General features: G+C 34.6%; 2 protein-coding genes across 3 annotated transcripts; one reads left to right on the top strand and one right to left on the bottom strand.

Moving 5' to 3' along the window:
- Positions 1–1781: 1781 nt before the first annotated feature.
- Positions 1782–5265, top strand: LOC105960479 (Ribosomal RNA processing Brix domain protein). The gene is made up of 7 exons (XM_088824014.1): positions 1782–2054; positions 2614–2684; positions 2755–2958; positions 3590–3835; positions 3975–4217; positions 4311–4376; positions 4908–5265. Exons 2-7 carry the CDS (start codon positions 2616–2618, stop codon positions 5034–5036), a joined length of 957 nt encoding a protein of 318 aa, XP_088680140.1. The 5' UTR covers positions 1782–2054; positions 2614–2615; the 3' UTR covers positions 5037–5265.
- A 6528-nt stretch (positions 5266–11793) lies between these two features.
- On the bottom strand, positions 11794–21957 carry CTR1 (Protein kinase superfamily protein). Of its 2 annotated transcripts, XM_012984662.2 has the most exons (17): positions 21118–21950; positions 18730–19031; positions 18505–18649; positions 17974–18077; positions 17304–17512; positions 15560–15784; positions 15347–15448; positions 15185–15225; positions 14924–14992; positions 14743–14843; positions 14574–14658; positions 14371–14469; positions 13713–13781; positions 13482–13613; positions 13096–13190; positions 12610–12730; positions 11794–12041 (listed from the first exon to the last, which is right to left on the bottom strand). In XM_012984662.2, exons 1-16 carry the CDS (start codon positions 21718–21720, stop codon positions 12637–12639), a joined length of 2475 nt encoding a protein of 824 aa, XP_012840116.1. In that variant the 5' UTR covers positions 21721–21950; the 3' UTR covers positions 11794–12041; positions 12610–12636. The 2 variants fall into 2 exon arrangements, with proteins under 2 accessions (XP_012840116.1, XP_012840114.1); XM_012984660.2 differs by having other exon boundaries at positions 15347–15784; positions 21118–21957.
- Between the last annotated feature and the right edge of the window lie 1639 nt (positions 21958–23596).

Raw genomic sequence — 23596 nt, 5'->3', positions numbered from 1 at the left:
TCTTTTTGCCCATTTTTTTTTGTTTATTTAATTTATTTTGGTTCGAATAACTAAAATATTAAATTATCAAAAAAGAAAAAACTAAAATATTAAAAAGTATAATTAAACAACATCATAAATAAATACAATAATGACATCACAAACAAACTTTTTTCAAGCCGGCTTATCGAGCTCACGAGGTGGCTCAACTTATTGACACACCCCTGATATTCATACAAGTTAGAATTTTCTTTTTGTCTTTTTTTTTTCACAAAATAGTAATTCTTATAATTTAAAAATACGTACAAATAAGATAAATAGGGTAATAAAACATCGAATAAATAAAGAATACAAAATATCAAAATGTGGATTTGAACAAAAACTGCAAACGAAAAAAATAGTAACTATAATATTAGTTAAATTATAAAACCAATTAGTTTTTTTTATAAATAATAACTATCAAATATTTATCAATAATATTATGTTGTTATGTTTTACAAGATAATTATTGTAAAATGTAATAACTATTGAAATTTGTAATTGATTTTCAAACTTTTGAATTTGCAAGAAAGATAAGTTAATTATATTTTCTATTATTTTTAGATATAAAAAAATAATTAAATAATGAAAATAGAGCTGAAAAGAGCTGGACACGTGGCGCCATCTTAAAACGCGTCATTTGAAATGATGTTTTTTTAAGCACCGTAGATCTATTGGACACATGGCGTCTTCTTAAGAGGCGTAATTTGTAATGACGCCTTATTCTATTTCTGAAATACGCCAAAAAAATGTCCTATTTTTTAAAAAAGTTGGCCAACATGGCCTACAAAAAAAATTACCCTTTCCCCTGATGTATGGTCAAATTACGAAAAATCCCCTCATGTTTGGATAATTACAACTACCCCTCAACTATAAATCTTCTTACACGTCCACTCTTATGGTGTCAAATTCACAACTACCCCTCAACTATAAATCTTCTTACACGTCCACTCTTATGGTGTCAAATTCAACATAATCTTTTAGACTCCGTGAAATGTTCTATAGTTTGTACTCGTTTTGTACAAAGATGCAGTTTCTGATGCACCACAATTTAATATATACACGCCAAAAAACACATCATATAATCATCATCATGTTGCTTCAAAATGTGGAACTCGAATGGGATAAAACATATACAAACTTGAGAATATTCCAGATGATCTAGAAGATTCCACTAAATTTGACACCGCAAATGTGGATGTGTAAGAAGATTTATAGTTGAGTGGGGTGGTTGTAATTACCAAAACATGAGGGAGTTTTTCTTAATTTGACCATACCTCAGGGGTGGTTGTTATTTACCCTAAATAAAACACATGTTGAAATAACAAATTGAAAGATAGATTTTCTTATACGGAAAAATACAACAAATAGTTTCTGATAATAATTAATCTTTTATAAGATTTTAATTAACTTAACCATTCGTTATCTATATTTTCCATATAAAATATAATATAAGTTATATTATGGGATTAGAAAAAATATCGTAAAATTATATTATATATTTCAGAAAACCATAGAAATATTCGAAGTTAAAATTAGATCAGAAATCGGAGTCTCCGATAATTTTATATACCATTTCAATTTCGTTTCAAATAAATCAAGAATAATCGGGAAATGAACTTTACTTCGGAAATCAGGATGAAAAATACGGTTCCAAAGTTGGATATTTTCAAATTGAAATTGGTGAAATTCGGAACTTTCATTCCAATTTTCACCCCAACATTTGAGACATTTAATATAAGAGTATTTTAAAATTTAAAATTAAGGTGGTGGGAATAAGATAAATTAGGTGTGGAAATAGCAGCATTCTTTTCCTTCCTTTTTTTTTTTCTTTTTTTTTTTAATTTTTTTTTTTAAATCATCCTTGACGAAACCCTAATAAAACCTTTTGCCTCTGTACTAAAGAAAACCAGCCTCAATTTTTTATTCTCTCATTTTCTAGCCTTCCTTTTTCTGCCGAACGCCTCAACTTCGTCGGATTCTCGCCAACCAACTAAACCCAAGAAAGCATCGTTCCATCAATTCCATTGATTAAGGTTTTTGATTTATTTTTATTTTGTTCTGTTCTGTGTGTGTGTATATTTACCGGTGGAGTGCTTGAATTCTTTGTTCTATTGTATCTACTTTTCATATTTAAACGTTTTTTCTTCCAAACAGGGGTAGGGTCATTTCCTATGAAAACTCGAATTCAGGATTTTTATTTGCATCATGAAATATTAATTCAAGTAAAACTCTGATTACTTTTCCAAAATGTACCCATAAAAAGTTCAGTAAAAAAAAAAAATTGAATCTTTGAATGATTCTCATACAAGAACTAAATTCATGTAACTTATATAGACTGCCCTTTTTTTTTCTTGTTTTTTTTTTTACTGAGATTCAAACATGGGCTCTATTTTTAGGGAATTGAAAGAGGGGTCCTGTTTTTTAGGGAATTTAAACATGGGTTTTACCTGTTACATTTTTATGTTGTATTGCATTTGGTCAGTTTTGTAAAAGTTATGTATTTTGTTTTGCTTTGTTAAATTAGTAATGTTGAGATATTTGTAATTTGGAACGGGTTTTATGTGTATTTTACTGATTGTCCCCTTGAATCAGCCATGATGAGAATAAAGACCCCGAGGAATGCTAGAGTCAAACGAGAGCTTCAAAAACTTGCCCCGAAACTCGTAAGTATTTGAAATTTTCGTTCATTTTTTTAATTTATTGATTAATGTAAGGTTTTACGATTTATTACAGGTGGAAACTGCCAAGAAGACGCTCATACTTCACGGTACTAAAACGAGCCATGTTTTGAATTCTCTGTTAACGGAAATCTATCACCTGAAGAAGGAAAATTCCGTCAAGTATTCTCGGAAAAATGATAAAGTGAGACCATTTGAGAGTGGTGGTGAAGCTTCCTTGGAGTTTTTCTCCCTCAAGACAGATTGCAGCCTGTTTGTGGTATGTTTTCAGCATACTGCGATATGATTTTATTTTTCCTTTTTCTTTTTTTTTATTTGATAATGTTTTACTCATGTCGGGCTCATTTGAATGAATGATGAAGTTATGTGTAAGTAATTTAACTTCGTTGGTTAATTGTGCTTTTATTTCATAAAATAATATTTTATTCTTGTATATCACCTCTTCAAGTTGCAATATTAATTTGCGTTGGTAAGCTCGTTAGAATGTAAGAAAACCTTAAGTTCTTGATGTGTTTACACGAGACAAATTCGCAATATTCGACAAGATCGTATAAAAAAATATGGTGATGCACATAGTTGCCATTAATTTCCTGTTCAGCCACATGAATTTGGTGTATTTACGGACCAGGAGAGACGTATATTCAATTTGGAGATTTAGATATGGCGATAACATATTTTTTTTACCCACCAAAGATCACACGAACAGAGTGAATAGGGTATTTTCATCTGATTTATATAATATATTAAGCCATATAAAACTGCTCGACAAAATAGTTACTTACGAGTTCTCTTTTCCAGGTGGTCTGAAGATGTGTTTATGATTTGAACATGATATTTTTGTCCTTTCCATATCAATTTTGTAACGGCGGTGCCTATTTTTCATATTGCAGTATGGTTCTCACTCAAAGAAGCGGCCAAACAATCTCGTACTTGGACGAACCTACGACCACCACATTTACGACCTTGTAGAGCTCGGCATTGAAAATTTTAAAAGCATGCAGTCTTTCTCGTACGACAAGAAGTTTGCTCCTCAAATGGGGTCTAAACCCTTCTTTGCTTTTATCGGAGAAGCTTTCGAGACGGTAGACGAGCTGAAACATTTAAAGGAAGTTTTACTCGATCTATTCCGTGGAGAGGTTTGTCTCAATCAATCATCGATTTTCTCTTCTTTTTTCTCTTTTTTTTTTTCTTTTTTTCTTTTTTTTTTTTTTTTTTTGTGTTATAGTTTTCTTGCTTGTGCTATTTCACGACAATGTTTAAGGACTATTAATCTAGGTTATCACAAACCTGAACCTGGCTGGCCTGGATCGTGTTTACGTGTGCACAGCTTTGTCGGCGAATAAAATATTATTTTCTCACTGTGCGATGCGTCTGAAAAAGTCGGGCACTTCAGTACCGAAAATGGAGCTGATCGAGGTGGGCCCATCTATGGACATGGTTGTTCGTAGGCATCGTAACCCTGATGACAGTCTAAGAAGAGAGGCAATGAAAACACCACATGAGTTAATCAAGAAGAAGGTTCGATTGGCTTGAAATCTATTGTTGCAATATTTCGTTCGCTTATATATATTGCTGAACAATCGGTTTATGATCGTTCGTTTATTTTATCAGGAGAAAAATGTTGTCAAGGATGCTGTACAGGGCAAACTTGGGAAGATCTACATGCCAGATCAGCAGGTATGTACAAAAAAGAGCTTAATATTCTTGTGTCGAAATGCATAATCAACATACAGTAGAACCTCGATAAACTAATACTCGATAAATTAATAACCTCGATTAATTATTAGTTTCTCCCGGTCCCGACACGGTGAAAACGTGTTAGATTATTAACTTGATAATTTAATAATTCGCTAAATTAATAGAATTTTCCTGTTCCCGACTGTATTAATTTATAGAGGTTTAACTGTACAGTAGAACCTCGATAAATTAATACTCGATTAAATAATAGTTTCTCCCGGTCCCGACTCGGTGACAACGTGTTAAATTATTAACTGGATAATTTAATAATTCGCTAAATTAATAGAATTTTCCTGGTCCCGACTATATTAATTTATAGAGGTTTGACTGTAGTATGGTGTTTCACATTTGTTTTAATTTTCCTCGTCATTTTCTGATTGGAAACACACCATATGTTTTATCCACATTTGTTTGAGAGTGACCGAATTTATGCAATGTTTTTTAATTTTACGAATGAATTTGTGAATTTAGGTTGGTGTTGTACCACTTGCTAACAAAGCAAAGGGAGTGAAGAGGGAGCGACGAGAAGCTAAGATGAAAGGCGAGGGACACAAACCTTCACCGAAGAAGCAAAAGCAAGATATTAATGCCGACGAGTGATTTTATTTAAGACTTCAATTTTGTTGCAAATTTGATATATTTTTTATTAATGGATGGGTGTGAGTTTTGTGATGTAATCATCTTTCCATGTTATCTATGTTAGTTGATTTTGGAACATTTTTAGTTAAGTGATTTCTTTCTTGTTGCTAATTACGTTCTTGGACCATGTCGGATAATTGTTAATGTACGACGATTGCCTATGCGTTTAGAGTTGATTACATATTGATTTTGTGCGTCTCTCTGCTCGACTTTTTTTGTGTTTTGTTCACGTACCTATTACGTTTGCATAGATCTATTTGATAATACTTTCCGTAAAACGTCTTATATTTGTATCGGTTGTCGTAATATTTTTGTATTGGTTGTAAATGGATGGGCGAAATGTATGCCTTGTTTAAAACTTTTAAGCCCAAAAAAGTCAGTGAGACAAAATCGGTTAGAAGGGAAAAGTAGTGATAGTTGTGTGCACTGATGATTTGTCACACATGGTTAGACTAGTGTAGTTTAAGTCTCGCGTAAATTACTTGGTTATTTTCAATCACAACTACAATAAAAAAAAAATTAAAAAAAAAAAATAAATAAAAGAAAAAAAGAACGCCTCTTTATAAATATTAATGAATTAAAGAATATTGAATAATTTGTCAAAAAAAAAAAAAAGAATATTGAATAAAAGAATATAATGCAATATATTATATATAATCTCCCTCTCCTTTGAGCAAAACCATATATATAATTATTACTCATCTGGCTTCCTCTTTTACAATCTCTCCAATCACCACAGTTTTAACTTTAAATCTCTCCAGTTTTTCCCCTGCGGATAGTTCAACTTCCCTCGTCGCAAATACACAGTTAGTTTCCGCATTTTTTTCGTCGCTAAATCCGTCACCCCATTGCATCTTCTGCAACGAATCCGACAGTAACTTGGCTCTAGTGTGCTTCATTCTGTCAACAAGGAATCTTTCGAGGGGAATCTCCTTCTCGATCTCGAAGAAACATTTCCTCAGCAAAACTTCTCGTGTTTTCACATCCGCTTTCTTCAAGCACTCCACCATTATCTGAAGCAATTCGTCAACAGCTTCCGATTCTTCTGTAATCTCCTGGAATCTTGCTTTTCCGTCACCTCCGGCCCGAAAGCCCGGATCCGAAAACCCGGATCCATTTTGATCGTAGGCACAGAACTCTGGGTTGTTCATTTGGTAACAGTTTATAGGGTGTTGTGGGAACTCTGAGTACTGATCCATGTTGTTCATGCAGAACTCTTGTTGATAATTAAATCTGCGACAAAAAGAATTTGTCTGCCTCAACATAATTAATTTGTTGTCGCAAATTAAATTAAAGGATTTTTGGTGGCTTTAATTATTTGAAAGAGATGAAATAAATGAATTGTGAATTATATGAAATACAAGCCTCTTCTCTCCATATATATATATATTGAGGCTGCGGATTTGACCTCGTCGTCACGAATATAATTTTACTTCAACAGTTTTTCTGACTTTAGAAAACTTACCAACTTCTTTTGACAATTCCCTGAACTCTGTTAGATTTATTATTAGATATTGGTATTCTTTTTTTGGTTTAATCCCTCGTTGCACACTTGAAATATAGTTTTTTGGTATTTTACATCCTTGAATTTTTCTTATAGCAGTTTGCACCCTGAAACACAATGAATCATGTATAATACAACTAGAATATTTTTTTTTTTACAGAATAATTAAGATAATTCGATATTCTTAATGGTATTTTTGAGGATGTCAATTATGAAATCAATCCTTTCGAACCACAAAGTAGAAAAATAAATTATACATCTCATCAAAATATTAAATTACTTTTTTTTTTTTCAAAAAAATATTTTACAGAGAACAAACAGAACAAAAAAATCCTTCAGTTATTTTGGTATCATCAAGTTATTTGAAAATTTATATATTTTCTTCCAAAGATTTCAACCAAATATTTTCACTAATTACAATAAAAAAAATTATCAACCAAATAATTTAGTGAGAATTTTTTATATTGTCATTTTAAGAAAATAAAGTTTTTTTCCAATAATTCGTTGTGATTTTTGTTTTTCGCATTTTATATGCTTGAAATTATGTTATTTTGCACCATTGAAATCAAAACAACCAATATAAAATGAAATTATACCCTCATTAAATTTTAAATTTTCAATAGAGGGTGCATTGTGGATGATTTATTCTGTTTCGAAGGTGCAAAGTACTATTAATCTTTTTCAATGGTGTAAACTGCCAAAATACCACATGTCAATGGTGCAAAGTGGAATTAACCCAATTTTATTTATTTATTTATTTTGCACGTGATTAGGTCATTTTGCACCCAACATGACATAATTATTAAAAATTTGCTTGAGATTTGGTAATATAAATGACGAACGGCGGCTGCTAATTCTAATATGCACAACTCATCTCAATATTTTAAATTGAGAAGGACGTGTGCTGGGTTCCTAGAAGGTAGTCAATTATGTTTATTTTGTGTCGAGTCAAAATTATCAATTATTCGTCGAAAAAATAAATTAAAATTAATTATTTATGAACGGGTATATTCGTCGAAAGAGGAGGGCCAACGGGTGGTAAAAAATATCATGTGTGTATCGTTACAAGTTATCTAAATATTTTTGTGGCAACGGGTACCGGTAATATATATCACAAGCATTTTCACACTAATACGGATATGAAAATGTGGTCAAAATCGAATTCGAATGTCAAACGACCTTATTAGAAATAGATTCGAGTAATGTTCAGTTCTCGTCGGAAGTAGGAACAACAAATTACGAAAGAAAATGCTAGTTTATTATATACTCCTCCGATCCTAAAATAGTGGAACGCAAGAACTCACCAATGGTCCCCGACAAATATTTTTATTTTGTTCTCTTAACGATTTGTTATTTTTAATGATCTTTCGAGAAACGATATATATATATATATATATATATATATATATATATATATATATATATATATATATATATATATATATATATATATATATATATATATAACCTATATGGTTGATCCGAGAAAAGGGACGTATGGGCCTCAAACAAGAAAGTCCAATGAAGAAACCCATGTAATTCCCGAGAGACCTGAAAAATTGAGTGCCGTGGAAGTATTTTTCGGTGTTAGCACTCTGGCGGTCAAGTCAGTTGAAATCGTGGAGAAATAAGATGTGTATACGTTATTGTAGTGTAGAATAGAGTAAGGTGTTTATTTCTGATATAAGTTGTTTTCCCTGGTCTTCCAGACTGTATTTATACATATCTCAGGAGTGAGGTGGTTGGGTTCAAATGTGGCTCCGATCATACTCACACGTGGGTGTGATGTGATTCCCCCGAGTTGTCTATCTATATTGAAGGCGGGTTGTCATGTCCTTTGCGAGCCGGATCATTTCAAACGGGGAGGGTTCGTGGATGTGATTGCTTCATTTTTGGAAGTTGGGTCTTTTTCTAGTCCATGTCAATATGCAGACTTTCGCGCAGCTTAATACGGCAAGCGAGAGTGGGTCTACGCTTTATGCATATGATTTCGTTGTTGTGGCCCTTTGAGCCACCCCGCGTCACACGCTGTTCATAATGCCCAGTCAAAATAAAATTCTAATAGATTATCATAAAATGTTATTTCGATTCTTAGTTATTTAGTTATTGCAAATGTTCAACATAAAATGAAAATAAACATCGAAACATAGATTTACACAAAAGGGGTCATTTGATATACATCCCTAATATGGAAAATATATAGGGCTAGGTTCATCCCTAAATTATTTCTTTGAGATACCCCTGGAGAGACAAAGGTATTATTGTGTCCTTATATGTAATTTTCGCCCAACTGCATTTACCATTTTTGGACCTGCATTTATTATTTGTTTATAATATATATATATATATATATATATATATATATATATATATATATATATATATATATATATATAATTCAAATTTTGATATATTTACTGTACTAAAATCGTTACACATGACTATAGTCATTTAGATATGCAGTCATATACTGTCTTTTTACCCCAAAGTTATAGTCGACCGATTATGTAGACCGCTGATTATATAAATAAAAAAACTTCATCTACACCAAGAACAAAATTCACAATTTAAATCTTGATATTATAAATCAATTAGTACATCAACAAAAAATTGGAAAACACAATCATTAACTTCATTATACATAAAAAAAAAAAAAAAAAAAAAAAAAAAAAAGATAGAAAAACCAGATAACTGATATATAACTATATATTACTATATTTTACCACATGTCACCGGAACCATCTGCAAATCTCCCACAGAGACGGAAGTCTTTCCCAATGACGATGACATTTGTGATATCTCTCTGAAACCTAGGGTTTCGAATTGAAAATTACACAATAAGCTGTTGGAGAGAATCAAAAATTGGGAATTGATTTTGTACTAATTCCGAAGTCTAAACGAGTTCAACGGGAACCTAAATCCGAACATACCAAAAGATTTGGGGCAAATATTTTTCTCGTGAATTAAGAACGGTGGCGAGAGATAACTAGAGAGAGGGTGAGAGATAGAAATAGAGAGAGAGGGATTGATGAAAACGGTGATGGTGGGTCAGAGACGTGTGAGTGGAAGAGAGAGAAGGTTAGAGGATTAGGGTATTTATTGAAGTGAAATTAAAAGGGCAAAACATGTACTTTAAATTGTCAAGGCGGGTCTCACAAATTAAGATCAAATTTTAAATTTGACTAGAGCAGAAAAACTCATTGGCCCTCCTCATATATATTTTCAAAACTACAGGGTATCACTCATTTACCCTTAAAAAAGAGAGGTTGAAGTAAATATGCTATAAAGGTACACAGTCGAATAGAAAAGGAGATAGAATTGGTAGTTTTGCATCTTCACATAGAATGGGATCAATCAATTCCTCAACCAAGTTAACTGTATTTTGATCTTAACATGTTCAAAAATCTTGACATGCATATGTATTATATATAGGGTTAACTGTAAAAAATTCCCTAAACCTTAAAAGTTTTTGCGCTATACTCCTGAACAATAAAAAGTTGCACAGGCATATCTGAACTCCATTTTTCTTAGCACCGGCATCCAAAATCTCCATTTTTAGCCAAAATTGACCGGAATTCAAATCACGTGCCTTACACGTGAATATAGGTGGGGTAAATTAGTCTTTTCCTTTTACACCCATTTTCTTCATTTCATTTTTAATAAATATAATAAAAATGAATAAATATTGATTATTGCAGGAAAAAAGGGTAAACAGCATAAAACCCCTCAATGTTAAGGAAAACCTGCGCCAAACCCCCCTGTGTTTTTTTTCTTGCGTAAATCCCCCTTGTGTTTCATTTTTCTTTGCACGGAATCCCCTTTTCCGTTAAAACTTAACACCGTTAACTATAGAGGGGATTTTATGCAAGTTTTTTATAACATAGGGGGATTTGATGCATAATTTATACAATACAAGGGGATTTTATGCAAAATTAATTTATTTGTTTAAAATTTTCACATTATTTTCTTAAATTAAGTCGAACACATTTATTCGCAATTAAATATACAATTTTTTTCTAAGTGGAAATATTTATTTCAAAATTGTTCGTATTATTATTTTTTGACTTGTTAGAAGATTTTTCAAATAGTAATCAAATTAATTACACAGTCTTAGTCTCCAGTGAACCACTTCGTTCAGATCGACTAGGGGAGAGCAGATGACGGGAGCAGTTTGGCAAGCTTGGGTCAAACTCCCCCTTGTTAAAATAGTATAAAGATAAAATGTATGGACCGAAAGAGATTTACTTGGTCCATCGATCCAATACACATCAAAGACAAAGTCAATTTAGAAGCTTGCGGTTAACGAGCTCGCCAACCCATCCAAACATGCCACAGACAAATCAACGGGGTAGGTGGCGAGCTGAGCGAGAGCCATTAGAAGCAGAAGACTCGGAAGTACTTTCCCTAAATAGATAAGAAAAGTATGTAAATTTGTATAACTAATGGAGCAATCAATGTAAATCTCAACCTAATTAAGGCGAGTTAAGCTAGGAAGCAATTAGAGAGGTCTTCCTACATAAATTCTTGTACTAAGACCGATTAAAGACACGATTTGAATATCAGTAAGAATACTTTTAAACCATCTTCTAAACTCTCTCTCACATTTTATTGTTTTCCGTTTGTCATCTCACCATCGCCTAATGCGCTTTCCGACGGTCTGGGGTGTGGAATCCACACCATCATTCCCTTACGCTGAGAGTAATCATAAGCATTCAAAATGCAAAACCTTGACCCATCAAGTCCATGATATATCATCCATACGGTTGCGTAGCTGTTATCCGTCAACCCGATAGATATTGCGGCACACATAGTTGGGTCTTGGGGGGACGATTGGATGATATTAGACAATGATGCTTAACTCCAAATTTGTTTTAAAACTAATACTGAAAATCAGTTTTATAAGGTTATGGATAGCAAGTTTCGTCACTTGTAAAGAGGTTATTGTGTTATATATAATAAAGCATTTGTATATTCTTTTTATCGACAAGAGAATTCACGACCACCCTAAGTTCACTGGGTAAACTTCGTCCTCGTGCAATTGCTTGCAAATTGCATGAGATATTAAATCATACTAAGCTAATCATGCTCGATGAGCCAAACATTTGCATGTTGATCACTTGTGAAGGGTTTTTCTCTAAACACGTAAATTCCTAAAATTCAGCAATTACCTGCTCAAATTGAAATTTCCAGCGACAAAAGGAAATAAATTGCAAATTTTCCTAAAACTGTAATTATCATCAAAATTAAAGGATTGCAGTATATTTGTTTTCAATTTACAGGACTAAATTTTCCCAATTTTCCTGTTCAAAGAAACTTTATCGTCATCAAGAGTGTTGTTTAAGAACTCCTTACATTATTATCATACCTCGCACATACAGTTTTTGCAGCTATACAGTTTTGTAAGCAACTTCAAGAATGAAATGTATTCTCTCGTGGCGGATTACAATGTACACTGGGAGAACCTGCAGAGCATCATCAGATGCAATGTTAGATTCTAGATCAATTTAAATATGCAAGTATGATTACTTAACATCGAACATCTTATATATGACTATATTATTATTCTTTTTCTGCAAAATGCCACTGTCTATCTGCAGACTTCCACCCACGGAAGACACGTTGGTCTTGTATTTAGACCGCCAAATAGCAGACAACCGTCGTCATTTTTGTGGCAATTAATGAAAAGGGAGAAATCTTTGCACAACAATTTGGGCACTTCAGTTATCATTCGAAACCCATGTTCAAGAAACCCTGAAACTAGACAGCCTACAATCACATTATAACTTGTAGAATTTCCAAAAGACTGAAGTTCAATAGTCGAAAAATAACATTTTAAAATAAGTAATATAGACACTCCCACGTGCATGCATTACTACGTACAAGTTATTTTTCCAGCAATATTGCAATAAGAATATTGGTTAAAGTTTCAGTGGTCACAATCAATTGAAGTCGAGTTAGAGATGTATAAACATACAAACCTTACATTATGGGAGAACAGAACTTGAAATTATTATATGAGCTTTCCCATACCTGCATTTTCAAGTGAGCAAAGGCCTTTCAACGACCTTGCTGAGTTGGCGGAGGAGACTTGATCAATAGTACTCTCAAAGATTCCATGATACTGGAAAAGGAAGGCCGCTTCCAAGGTTCGCTGCAGATTCAATAATCAAAGCGAGCAAAGAATATTATGTCCAACTCTAGGATTGATATAATTATGGGCATACTAAACGTTGGTTGGTTCGTCCACAAACTCCATTCAGTCCCAATTGAAGTAAAAATAATTATGTCACAAAATTCACGTGAAGTTTAATGATAAACTTGAAGCCAGCAGAACATGCAACATAAGTAAAAAAAAAATGTGAATATGTGTGAAGAGGGTAGCCGCAGAAACCGAATGGAGGTCACAAGCTAGAAAACAATTAATAAGAAATATACGGCTAAGATGCATGTCAAACGTATACTGGACAAATTTCTGTGCTAAAAGCGAATTTACATTGTAAACGGATAAAAACTCACTCGGTCCAGCAAGCTTCAATAAGGTCTGCTACTTGAGGATTCACATCTCGTGGAATTTCAAGCCTTTTTCCCTTAAAACCAACAGCTGCCACAACCTAATATTTATAAATAAATAAAAAAACAAAAAATAAACAAGAAGTTCGAGAATTAGGAGTGTACACAAAAAGGTTATCAGATGTCGTTATTCGAATAAAGAATTTTTATGTAAAAATAAAAGATTCTCAAATCCAGACAAGACGACAGAGTATTTTGCAGGCTGAACATTTCTAACCTATTGAAGAATGGCTAAGGATTAAAAAGTACACCCACTAATACCCCCACCAGTTGTTTGCAACGGAAAACAAACACACAATCTTACCACAAAAAATGAAAGCCAATTCACCAACCTGTGGAGGGTTCAAGTTACCCCAGGGTTGCTGCAATGTCGCCAGCTCCCATAAAATTACACCAAAACTGTATACGTCTGATTTTTCATTTGATGGTTCATCACGAAGCACTTCAGGTGCCATCCACTCAGGCTAAAAATAAAAAAAGTAAAGAAGTTTTTTCATATCTACCTAGGATCCCAAAGAATAAAGAATAAAGGCAACAGATCATTGCACATAAGCAAAACTTACAGTTCCAGCAGCAGATTTGGATGAAAGAAATGTGTTTGCTTTAAAACGGGAAAGGCCAAAATCACAGACCTGATGAAGACATTACATTGTTAAGGGTCTAAACAAAAGAAGAAGAAAAAATTACGTAAAAGAATGTCAGTTCATATAGCAAGTTTAATATGAACAAGGCCATATAAAACCAGGATGTATCTACATATCTAACTGTCATTGAATTAATAAGCAATTAAGATCCCCGAGGCCCAATTTATGAAAATGGATAACAAAATAGGATCGAGGACTGATAAGGAATAGACCTCCATTAAGTTTGAGATTCTTTTACAGAGGAACATACAAATTTTTAGATGGAGGAGAAAGTTTTGACATTGCATAGCAGCAAAAGATGAAACACGACTATTTTTTCAATGGAAAATGATGTCCCAATACAACTTCAGTTAGACTGATCTTTTAGACTATATACATGTATAGCTCGATGTTAAGCTCTACTACTTGAAGATATATCTGCCTAGCAAGAAAACTTAGTTTATTTACATAATGCCATGCAAACTTGAAACCTTCACATAATTTTGTCTGTAGCAAAAGAACAGCTTTCACAACATGATCCACCTTATCAGGCAGTATACAATGTGCACACGCAAGTTGAGTATAACACTTCTCTCACCTTCACAGTATACTTTCTATCAACTAAAAGATTAGGAGATTTCAAGTCCCGATGAACAACAGGAGGATTGCGTTTATGAAGATAGTTCATACCCTTTGCCTGTAAAAAAAAGAGTGATTTCGAAATTAGATGTGAGAGGAAGAGGGGAGTAAGGACCAAAAGATAGTTTTCCGTTTCAACAAAAAGATTAAAAGAATACTTACCACATCATAAGCCATGCTCAGCCGACGTTTCTCATCCAGCGCCTCTCTTGCACCAAGGTTATGCAAAAGTCTGAACAGACTACCTCTGGAGTAACAATGTGAAATAGACGGTTAGAACAGAGCAGAACTGTGATAAATAAAATTCAGATTTAAAAATTAAAAGAAATACCTTGATAAATATTCTGTTACTATCGATAAGTTCGGTCGTTCAGTTACAGCACCCATAAATAGCACAATATTTGGATGGCGCAATTTTTTCATAATTGTGACCTATCCCAAGCAACAAATTGTCACTAAAGCACAAAGTATAGTAGGACAATAGAGATTGATTATAGAGATTTAGATGCTACCTCTCGTAAAAATTCATTGAATCTCTCTGGATGGAAGTCTTGTTCCATGAGAATCTTCACAGCAACATCCTGAAAGGTATCCCAATATGAAAAAAGGAACTTTGAGATATTCGTATTACAAGCTCAACAGCAGACATAGAAAATGGATTTAGAATTGATATAAAAAAAATATTAAAATAACATAATAGAATCAGAGAGTTCAAGTTCACGGATGTCCAAAGAGAAAGCATATTTAAAGGATAAAAAAAGATAGGGTCTTACAGAACCATTCCACTCAGCACGATGGACTGTTCCAAAAGAACCTGTTAGAGCATAAGAAGCAAATTATGATGCACACAATTCAGATGACTAGGAAAGATCTAGTTCCTTCAAAATATTACAGTTGATCCGAAGCAATATTTGAGAAAAAGGAAAAGAACATACCTGCCCCAATTTTCTCTTTCAAGACAAGATCACTCCACGGGATATTAAGATCGTCAACGTCAAATGTAAATTCACTTCTTCTAGATGAAACTAATTGACCTCCTTCACCAAACATCATATCGTTATTTGTAACTACTCTTGGATTCAGCAGAGAGATAAGTGGATGAATAGCGTGATTCCCAGTTGGAGGAATAAGCTTCAAAGGGATCGAACCTTTGACTAAGTTTGTGGAGCTTACAACATCCTGCGCATTAGTTGGCTTTGAGAGCAATTGCTCTTTACCTCTAACCTTTATCCACGAATTTGTGTGAAATGGCATGCTAGAAATTTCCTCTTTATTGCTTGAGCTTGGTGGATAGCTGGTTCTATCCATGTAAGTTGCCTCTGATTGTTTAGGGTACATGGAAACACCAGTATCTCCATCTATAGCAGTTCCAGCTGTCAAAAGTAACATTTAAGTAACTCACAAATTCAAGCCGATCAAACAAAAATGTACTATACTTCGAGGAATGGAAAAACGAAAAAAAACTAATATGGCAAAAGGAACATCGAGGAAACGGAAAAGTAAATGTTATGCCAACAAGGTGTGCCTAATACGCTAATATTAGTTTGGCAGAAAGACGAGCAAGTTGTAGTGCAACCTATTATACTCGGGAAACAACCAAAATGAAATCATCATCCAACAAAACTTAAGAGTAATTATTAATATAATCAGCCTAGAGAGAAAAATTAGCCGAGCGTTACCTAATTTGTTGAGTGTCATGCAATTTACGTCACTGTGAATTGTCAAATCATGACACTGAAGTTAACACTTTTATATATTTTGCTGAATCATATAGGTTGCACATACCTATCAAGAAATTTGAAGAGACGAAAAAACAAGGCTTTGATGATAAGATGTTTCATCTTTGAATGAAATAGACAATTACTAGTACACACTCTCATAGAACAACTAACATACAGTTTTGCAGTCAAACAGATGAAGAGGCGTAAAGGAATGGATTCTGAATCCTGAAACTCTTATACGCGACAAGAACAAAATTTAGCATTCAGAAAGTTTTGAGTTAAATTACAATGCCAGTTGTTCGTGAAGTAGTGCAAAAAGTCCCACCCTTAAAATCATTATAAGTTATAACACTTCATAAAATTACTGCATGACCAATTTAGTTAGTAAGTCGCATCAATTTATTAAGATATTTTTGTCACTCCCAAATTGATGCAAAAGAAACAAGGTTGTGAAAAGGTAATAGCAACTATGCAAAATTCACCAAATGTGAACCATATCGTAAAAACTGAATTTCATAACCAATTAAATATTTCTGAAATAGTCATGAATCAGTTGGTTTTTATTTCTAAAAAAACTAGTAGTACCCTAAGTAAGGTTGACACCAAAGACTGATACGTCAACAATGTGGAGAATTAGTGTATAATAAGTTAATAAATATAGTAACAAACAACGCTGTGCTGAAAGCAAATAATTTTGAAAAACAGAGAAATCTTAAGATCAACAGCTTAGGTATGATAATATTTTCAGGACTCCAATCTAAGATCCATTTGTGTCACTTTTTTTGAGGTTAGACCTTAACGGGTTTGTAGAGTTAGCTGTAGGTCCAAAATGGTTTTCATTTTTATATAAATTTGGATCCATTCTGTATGTCACGAAAAAAAATATACAGCATTTAAAATAGAAAAACAAATTTGAAAGGAAATATTTGGTTCAACATGTAGAAACTTCGAAATGACATAACCTAACAAATAGATTGCCACAATAGTATGGGATCGGATGTGGATCCGATCATAATTTAATCAACGAAGTGGATTCATTGTTTATCTGATCTGGATCTGATCCAACTATCCCATTTGCCGTAGTTCATGGCCCAGGAAGTGAGAGACTCTTAAAAAACAAGTAGCAACTAGCATGAAGAACTCAAAGAGAAATCAATTTTACAGATAGTACCTGCTAAAGAATCATCGAACTCAATATTAAGTGATTGAAAGTCCGAGAAAAACTGTTTGGCCAACAACCTGAAATCAACTGTAGGTTCCACCTTCCTAAATCGCGGAAAGCGTAATGGTGAAGAAATCGAGATTGTAGAAGGACCATTCAGCAACGAATCAGGCTCGTGTAAGAATCCTGGTTTCTCAATCAAATCAATAAGATACTCCCTGTGACATCAATTACAAAATGGATAAATTAGTTTAGTAGTACACAACTTATATCCAATATTAACAAGTATGTATCATGTATTTATTGATTTCTAACAGTTAAGAACATTATAAACCCATAGGACTTCAAATGTCTAAGCAGCGCCGATCGACCTCTCAAAACATTGACGTCTATAAAGATTAGGCAGTGCATAACATTATTCTCCTCCCTCTAGCACACAGAATAGATAAGACACGATACAAATTAGCATAGTATTTGATAGAAGTGGAACGGTATTTTTATGACGTCAACTGTAGATTACCACACTTTCTATCAAATTCAAGAGCAACGAAAGATACTATACCATGAGAATCTTAAATTTCAATTTTTAAACCAGGGAATTAGCTTTTTAAACTTTGTAAACATTGAATAATTGAACGAGATAATGATGTAATTCCAAGAATTATATATATATATACACCTGTCAAGCCCAAATCGAACAAGGCATGATGAAGCATCTTCTCGCGTGCAATATCTACATCCTCTTGCAATTCGACAAGGTAAGCCAATAATATCAGCTAAAACCTGCCAACACAATAAAAGAGAACTGCAAATTGAAAAGTAAACTTCTACAGAAGTATGCTCTGAAAGCAAAAGAGATGACTATACAGCAATAGGAAGACAAGAAACTAACAGTAAAGTTCTCCAGAAGCATACTCTTTTTCTATGATTTGATTCAATAGTAATATACAGGTTGCTGTGATTGCCTAACCCCCCACCCTGATAGGTGTTCTACTTAAAAACAAAGCTTGTGAGTAGAATTATTCGAGTTCGAGTTTTCAGTCAACGCTCTTCTCACAATAGATAGTGGCAGCTGCTACTTTCTTTTGTTTTCTTCACGAATTTGTCTTCTGTAACTTCGACTTCTAATTTTTCATTTATTTTAATTGGAACTACACCTGAAGAAGTATGCAGAAAACAATGGAAAAGGGAGAGCAGGTAGAGCACATACTTTGAATAGCAGACTACGATGTCTGCATAGTCCGATGGACAGACTGCCAATAGGAAGCACAATGGAACCCAGGCAGTCTTTTAAGTCATCACTGCACTCCTTCCAAATGCTAACTAAGTCAGTTTCCCCATTGGAAGCTGCGCCACTGGGGAAGGCAAGGAAACACAGTTACAACAAAAACGACTTTGCTTCTTTAATAATTAACTGGGAGCATGCAGTGCTCACCCCATATGATTGCAAACTAGCTTCGCAAGCTGGTCAACAATTTCTTTCGTAGTGATGCAAATAGATGACAAGTTATGAATTCGGTTCTGCAGCTCTTTCAAGCTGGGGTCACCTAGTCGATCTACCGAAATCACTTCAACTGTAGAGGCAATGGTGGGATCAACAGTCCTTAACGATTCGAGGGATGGAATGCGGCCACTTTCCTTATGATCAGAGCACATAGACCAAACATATGGATCCATCCCATTAATCATGCAAAACCCATCTGGAACTTTGTCGGAGTATGATAAACAGCCATTTACCTGATGTAAAAAAATTAGTCAAGTCTGAGAAAAATAGAAACATTTCAAGTACAAACTGAAAAACCATATGCTAATTCAGACTTTTACTGAAGACATTATGATAACGCCAAATCATATTGTGGCAATGAGATATTCCAAACTTTACTTGCTACCTCATTAATCGGTTTCAAACCCAAATGGCACTCCCATTGCCAAGCTTTACATGCCCTTGTGTATAATATAAGGCAATCAACTATCCTAAGTAGTAATCATGACTAATTAGTTATTACTCTATTCTGCACTCATGGCGAATATCCGAATAATAGTTTATCATAGCTAAAAAGGCAAAACCTTTGAGTCCAATTATGGGTAAAAGTCGGAACATTATTTATGACTTCCGCATATTTGATAATTTTGGTTCGAAATTTTCAGGCTTAACAACATTTCTTGTTCTGTTTTTTTGAAATTATAATATCCTATTCTTACGACTATTTTTTATCTAAATATAGAATTTCCGGTTATCGATCCAATTATAATTTCAATATTCATTTTTTTTCAAACATACATTTATGAGTAATATATTTATATTACACATTATGTATTTAACTTGATGAAAATTAATTTAAATATCCAATAAGTCTTTGCCAACTTCAACCTTCGTAAATTGTGATATTCTTTTAATACACAATTTTGTAGCTCGTATATTTTCTTTCTTTTTCTCTTGTTCTACTGCCACTGTTTCAGGTTTTCCTTCTCATGTATCTTTATTCACGATGGATGGATGAAGATTATGCATGTACGGCCCATAATAAATTTAGATTTAAAAGGGGGCATTGGTGGAGTTCGTATTACTAGTGTATATCAATGTAGGTGTTCTTCATTTCCGGTAATTATAAAAATTTCCGAAACTTTTGAAAGTTCCATGATTCAAAATTTGGAAGATTTTCAAGCCGGAATGGATTTCTAGATTCTGATCAAACTCGGAAATGATTTTGACTTCAGACAAAAACAGAATATTTTCAAAAGAGGTTGATTCTGATCCGTTCCATCCGACTTTCAATTCTAAGCCCTACATAACTTTACCCAATATACAATTCCATTTGATTCTTGCAACTAGATCATATTTCAAAATATCACCAAGGTGAGCTCGTGAGGTACATCAAAAGCGACTTCTCTAAACTACTTGACCAATTCACTCTCATGTATCATGTATTGTACTTTTAGAGCTTCCAAAAAATGAAGAAAAAACTGAAGGATACTCAAAATATAGGGAACAGATAACTCTTCTGGGAAATAGTTTATAGGCTTAAGCGAATTTAATTGTTTCTGGTCAAATCCCCTTATTTTGTATGATCATTAAACAATTAGTAGAATTTGAATTGAAAGCCAAAAAATACTAATCGAAAACCAATATCTATTAATATTATAGTGTATCCATGTGCACTAATGCACAATCGATCTTCACACACTAAATTCTTAACGAAATAACATGTGTTACTTGTGACAATATCTATACCTTCACACAAAAATTATCTACCACTACTCTCTCCCACCGACAGGATATTTTCTATATAATATTTTATTTAATTTATTTTTGCCGAAAGAGAACCGTACAAGTACTACACAGGTGGCAATAAATCATCATAAATGCATATTCTATATTCCGGGATATTGGCCGATCATACTAACGAATAGAAAAGCAAACATTTATATACGCACGCCTCAAATCATTCTCTTAAACAAAAGCATATTGCATCGAGCGTTGATTCATTTCAGCATCTTTCACCTATTCAACTCAGCAACTGAGCTACATGTCTAAGTTGTCAAAGAAACAAATGATTTTCTGAGCCCTATATAAAATTAATAAGATTCGTGTCAATTGTGGTTGTGGGTGCCTATTGGGCTAAATCTTCTCCACTCAGTACCAACGCAATTAATAATTTACTATGATTCCGTTATCGGCAGCCAAGCAACCAAATGCAATCCCTCACTAAGTATGCATTAGTTTCATGAAAAGTTTCATGAAAACAACCAAATTCAATCCCCAAGCAAAAATGAAGCAATTATAGAAAACAATTAGTTACAGATTGCAATTTGGTATCGTTACCCAGAATCGATGAGAAATCGCCTCAGCGGAGGCGGACGGGGAAGAAGAGGCGGATACGGATTCATCAGGTACAGGATCCAAGAAATTAGGATCGTCGGCACAGGTAGCTTCCGATGACAGACGAAGAGCCAACGCCAGCTGCAATTGGTAGCTCTCCTCCGTCTGCTGCGCCCAGCTCTTTGAAAACGACGAGCCTCCGGCAGAAACCTCCGCCGTATTCACCCTGAATTCGCCGCCGCCGCCGTCACTGAAATGGCCACCACCACCAATCTCGGGATTCGAAAGTGACGGCACGTAATAATCCCCCGACACAGAGCTCTCGGCGAAACTGCTCCCGCTCGACTGCTTCTGCAATCCAAAACCTCCGATCCGGCTCTGCTGCTGCGATTGCGCCTGCGCGGTTCGATGATCAACCGCGTCCCATTCAGACTTGAGTTTATTACCCTCGCCGGAGTGAGACTCGTAGTAGGAAGGCTGCTGAGCCAATGGTCCGCCTCCGCCGGCGGCGAGTTTGGGCTGCTTAGGCGGCGCGTGGTGATAGTACTGCTCCTCGGGATTTTGGCTGAGTAAAGTGTAATTGGATCGTCTACCAGGCATTTCCATTGATTTCTCCGGCCAAGTGATCTGAAATCACACAGAATTCACAGAAACCGAAGCACCGCCCATGGCTAGAGGTATCGGCTGTTTCATAAAAGGCTTTTGTTTCTCTCTCTTAAAAGTTGGCTGAGTTTCTCTCTCTACCTTTCATCCTCTCCCTCCGGATTGTCGGAAAGAGGGGATGTTTTTGTTAAGTAGTGTAATCTTTTTTGTATTTTCCTTAGATTTTATATTATGGGAATTAGCTAAAAAGTCCATCATTTATTATTTATTAGCAATAAGGTACGGAATTTTTCTAATATTTTATAAGTTCTTAGCTCGTCACTTTTTTTTTGTGAAAGTATTCTATATTTGAACGCATGTGTGAATAATATTGGTTAATGATGCACCTTATACCCATATTGTCAAAATTTTATAGTTAGCTTTCGGATTAAATTCTAGGAATCGTCTAAAACAAACAACTAACAATACATCATTCGAAACGTCTTATACACTAAAATGTTAGGGTGCATTTGGATGGAGGGATTTGGGGGAGGGATTTCAAATCCATAATAACAAATCCCTCGGACTTGTTTGGATTGAGGGATTTGGAGATGGATTTCAAATCCTCACCCCTCCTTTTTAGTTGATTTTGGAGCAATAGTAATGGATTTGAAATGACTCCAAAATTGGAGTCGTTTCAAATCCATTCCCCAAATCAAATCCCTCCCCAAATCCCTCCATCCAAATGGACCCTTACAGTTAACTAAAAGGGGAAATGAGTAATAACCCCCTAGTTTTGAAAATATATAAGGATGACCATGTGTTTTTTTTTTCCTAGTCAAAAACCCAAATTTTGATCTTAATTAGTGAGACCCCTGGACAACTTGAAGTACCTATTTTACCCTTTTAGTTTTAATTTAATATAAGCCCTAACCCTAACATTCTCTCTCACCCACACCCCGCCGTTACATTAGTCTCTTTCTCTCTCTTATCTCTCCTTCTCTCTAACTATCTCTCGTACACTCATTTTTTCTTCTCAATTAACCACAACCAGATCTGAAAAATAATGGGAGGCAGCCCGATAAGAGCAGCGGCGAAGGTTGCGGGAATCACGGTGGGGACGGCGGTGTCTGCCTGGCTTCACGTCGTCGGAGCACCACCTGTTCTTCTCTGCCACCGATCGGAAATTTCTTCTCATGGTGCGTTGGCGGAAGACGGGAAGCCGGTAAAATCCATGTCTCTGGGTGGCGTGCAATCAGCTTCTCCCGAAATAGAGGACTGGATTTTCGCCGGGAAGAGGAGGAGGCCACATTAGGCGAATCCGTCACCAAACAGAGGGTGGTCGTCAGAGGCGCTCCGACTCATCAGGAAGCCAAAGCGGATACTTCCGAACTCGCCGTCGCACTTGAAAAGTGTTGGGATGTGAAGCCCAGCAGCCAATGAAAATTCGTATGAGGTTCTAGGTTAGCCGGTTTTTAAATCTTAATTAGCATGCATAGATTTGATTTAATTAAAGCAGAATAAATCTAATCTATGGAATTACGTTTCGAAGAGTTGATCCAAACTATCTTCGGCGCACGAGGATCCCGTCAAGCCTTCCACCTTCGATTTTCTTCGCAGGACTGCTCAGAAAATTCGGGATTTATGTTTTGCTCTATAAACTTCTAATCTTCTATTGTATATCCCGAATTTATTTTTCTACGATTGTGGGATCATACCTAGAAAAATATCTAATTTATAATCTAAGAAAATAATGAAAGAGAAGCGAAAATATTTTGCTTGATTTTTCTAGCAAAAAAAGGTCACTACTAGGTTATGGAACAAGTGATTTTTCTCTTCCATCAAGTAGTATATATAAGGGTCTAGAAAGAGTTGCACTAGGAGAAAGATTGAAGAATTA

This window comes from Erythranthe guttata, chromosome 10, assembly GCF_056151865.1.
Source record: "Erythranthe guttata isolate IM_541 chromosome 10, IM_541, whole genome shotgun sequence".
Classification (NCBI taxonomy): domain Eukaryota; kingdom Viridiplantae; phylum Streptophyta; class Magnoliopsida; order Lamiales; family Phrymaceae; genus Erythranthe; species Erythranthe guttata.
Note: the sequence above shows the minus strand (reverse complement) of the source record. Positions and strands in the feature narration are given on the sequence as shown.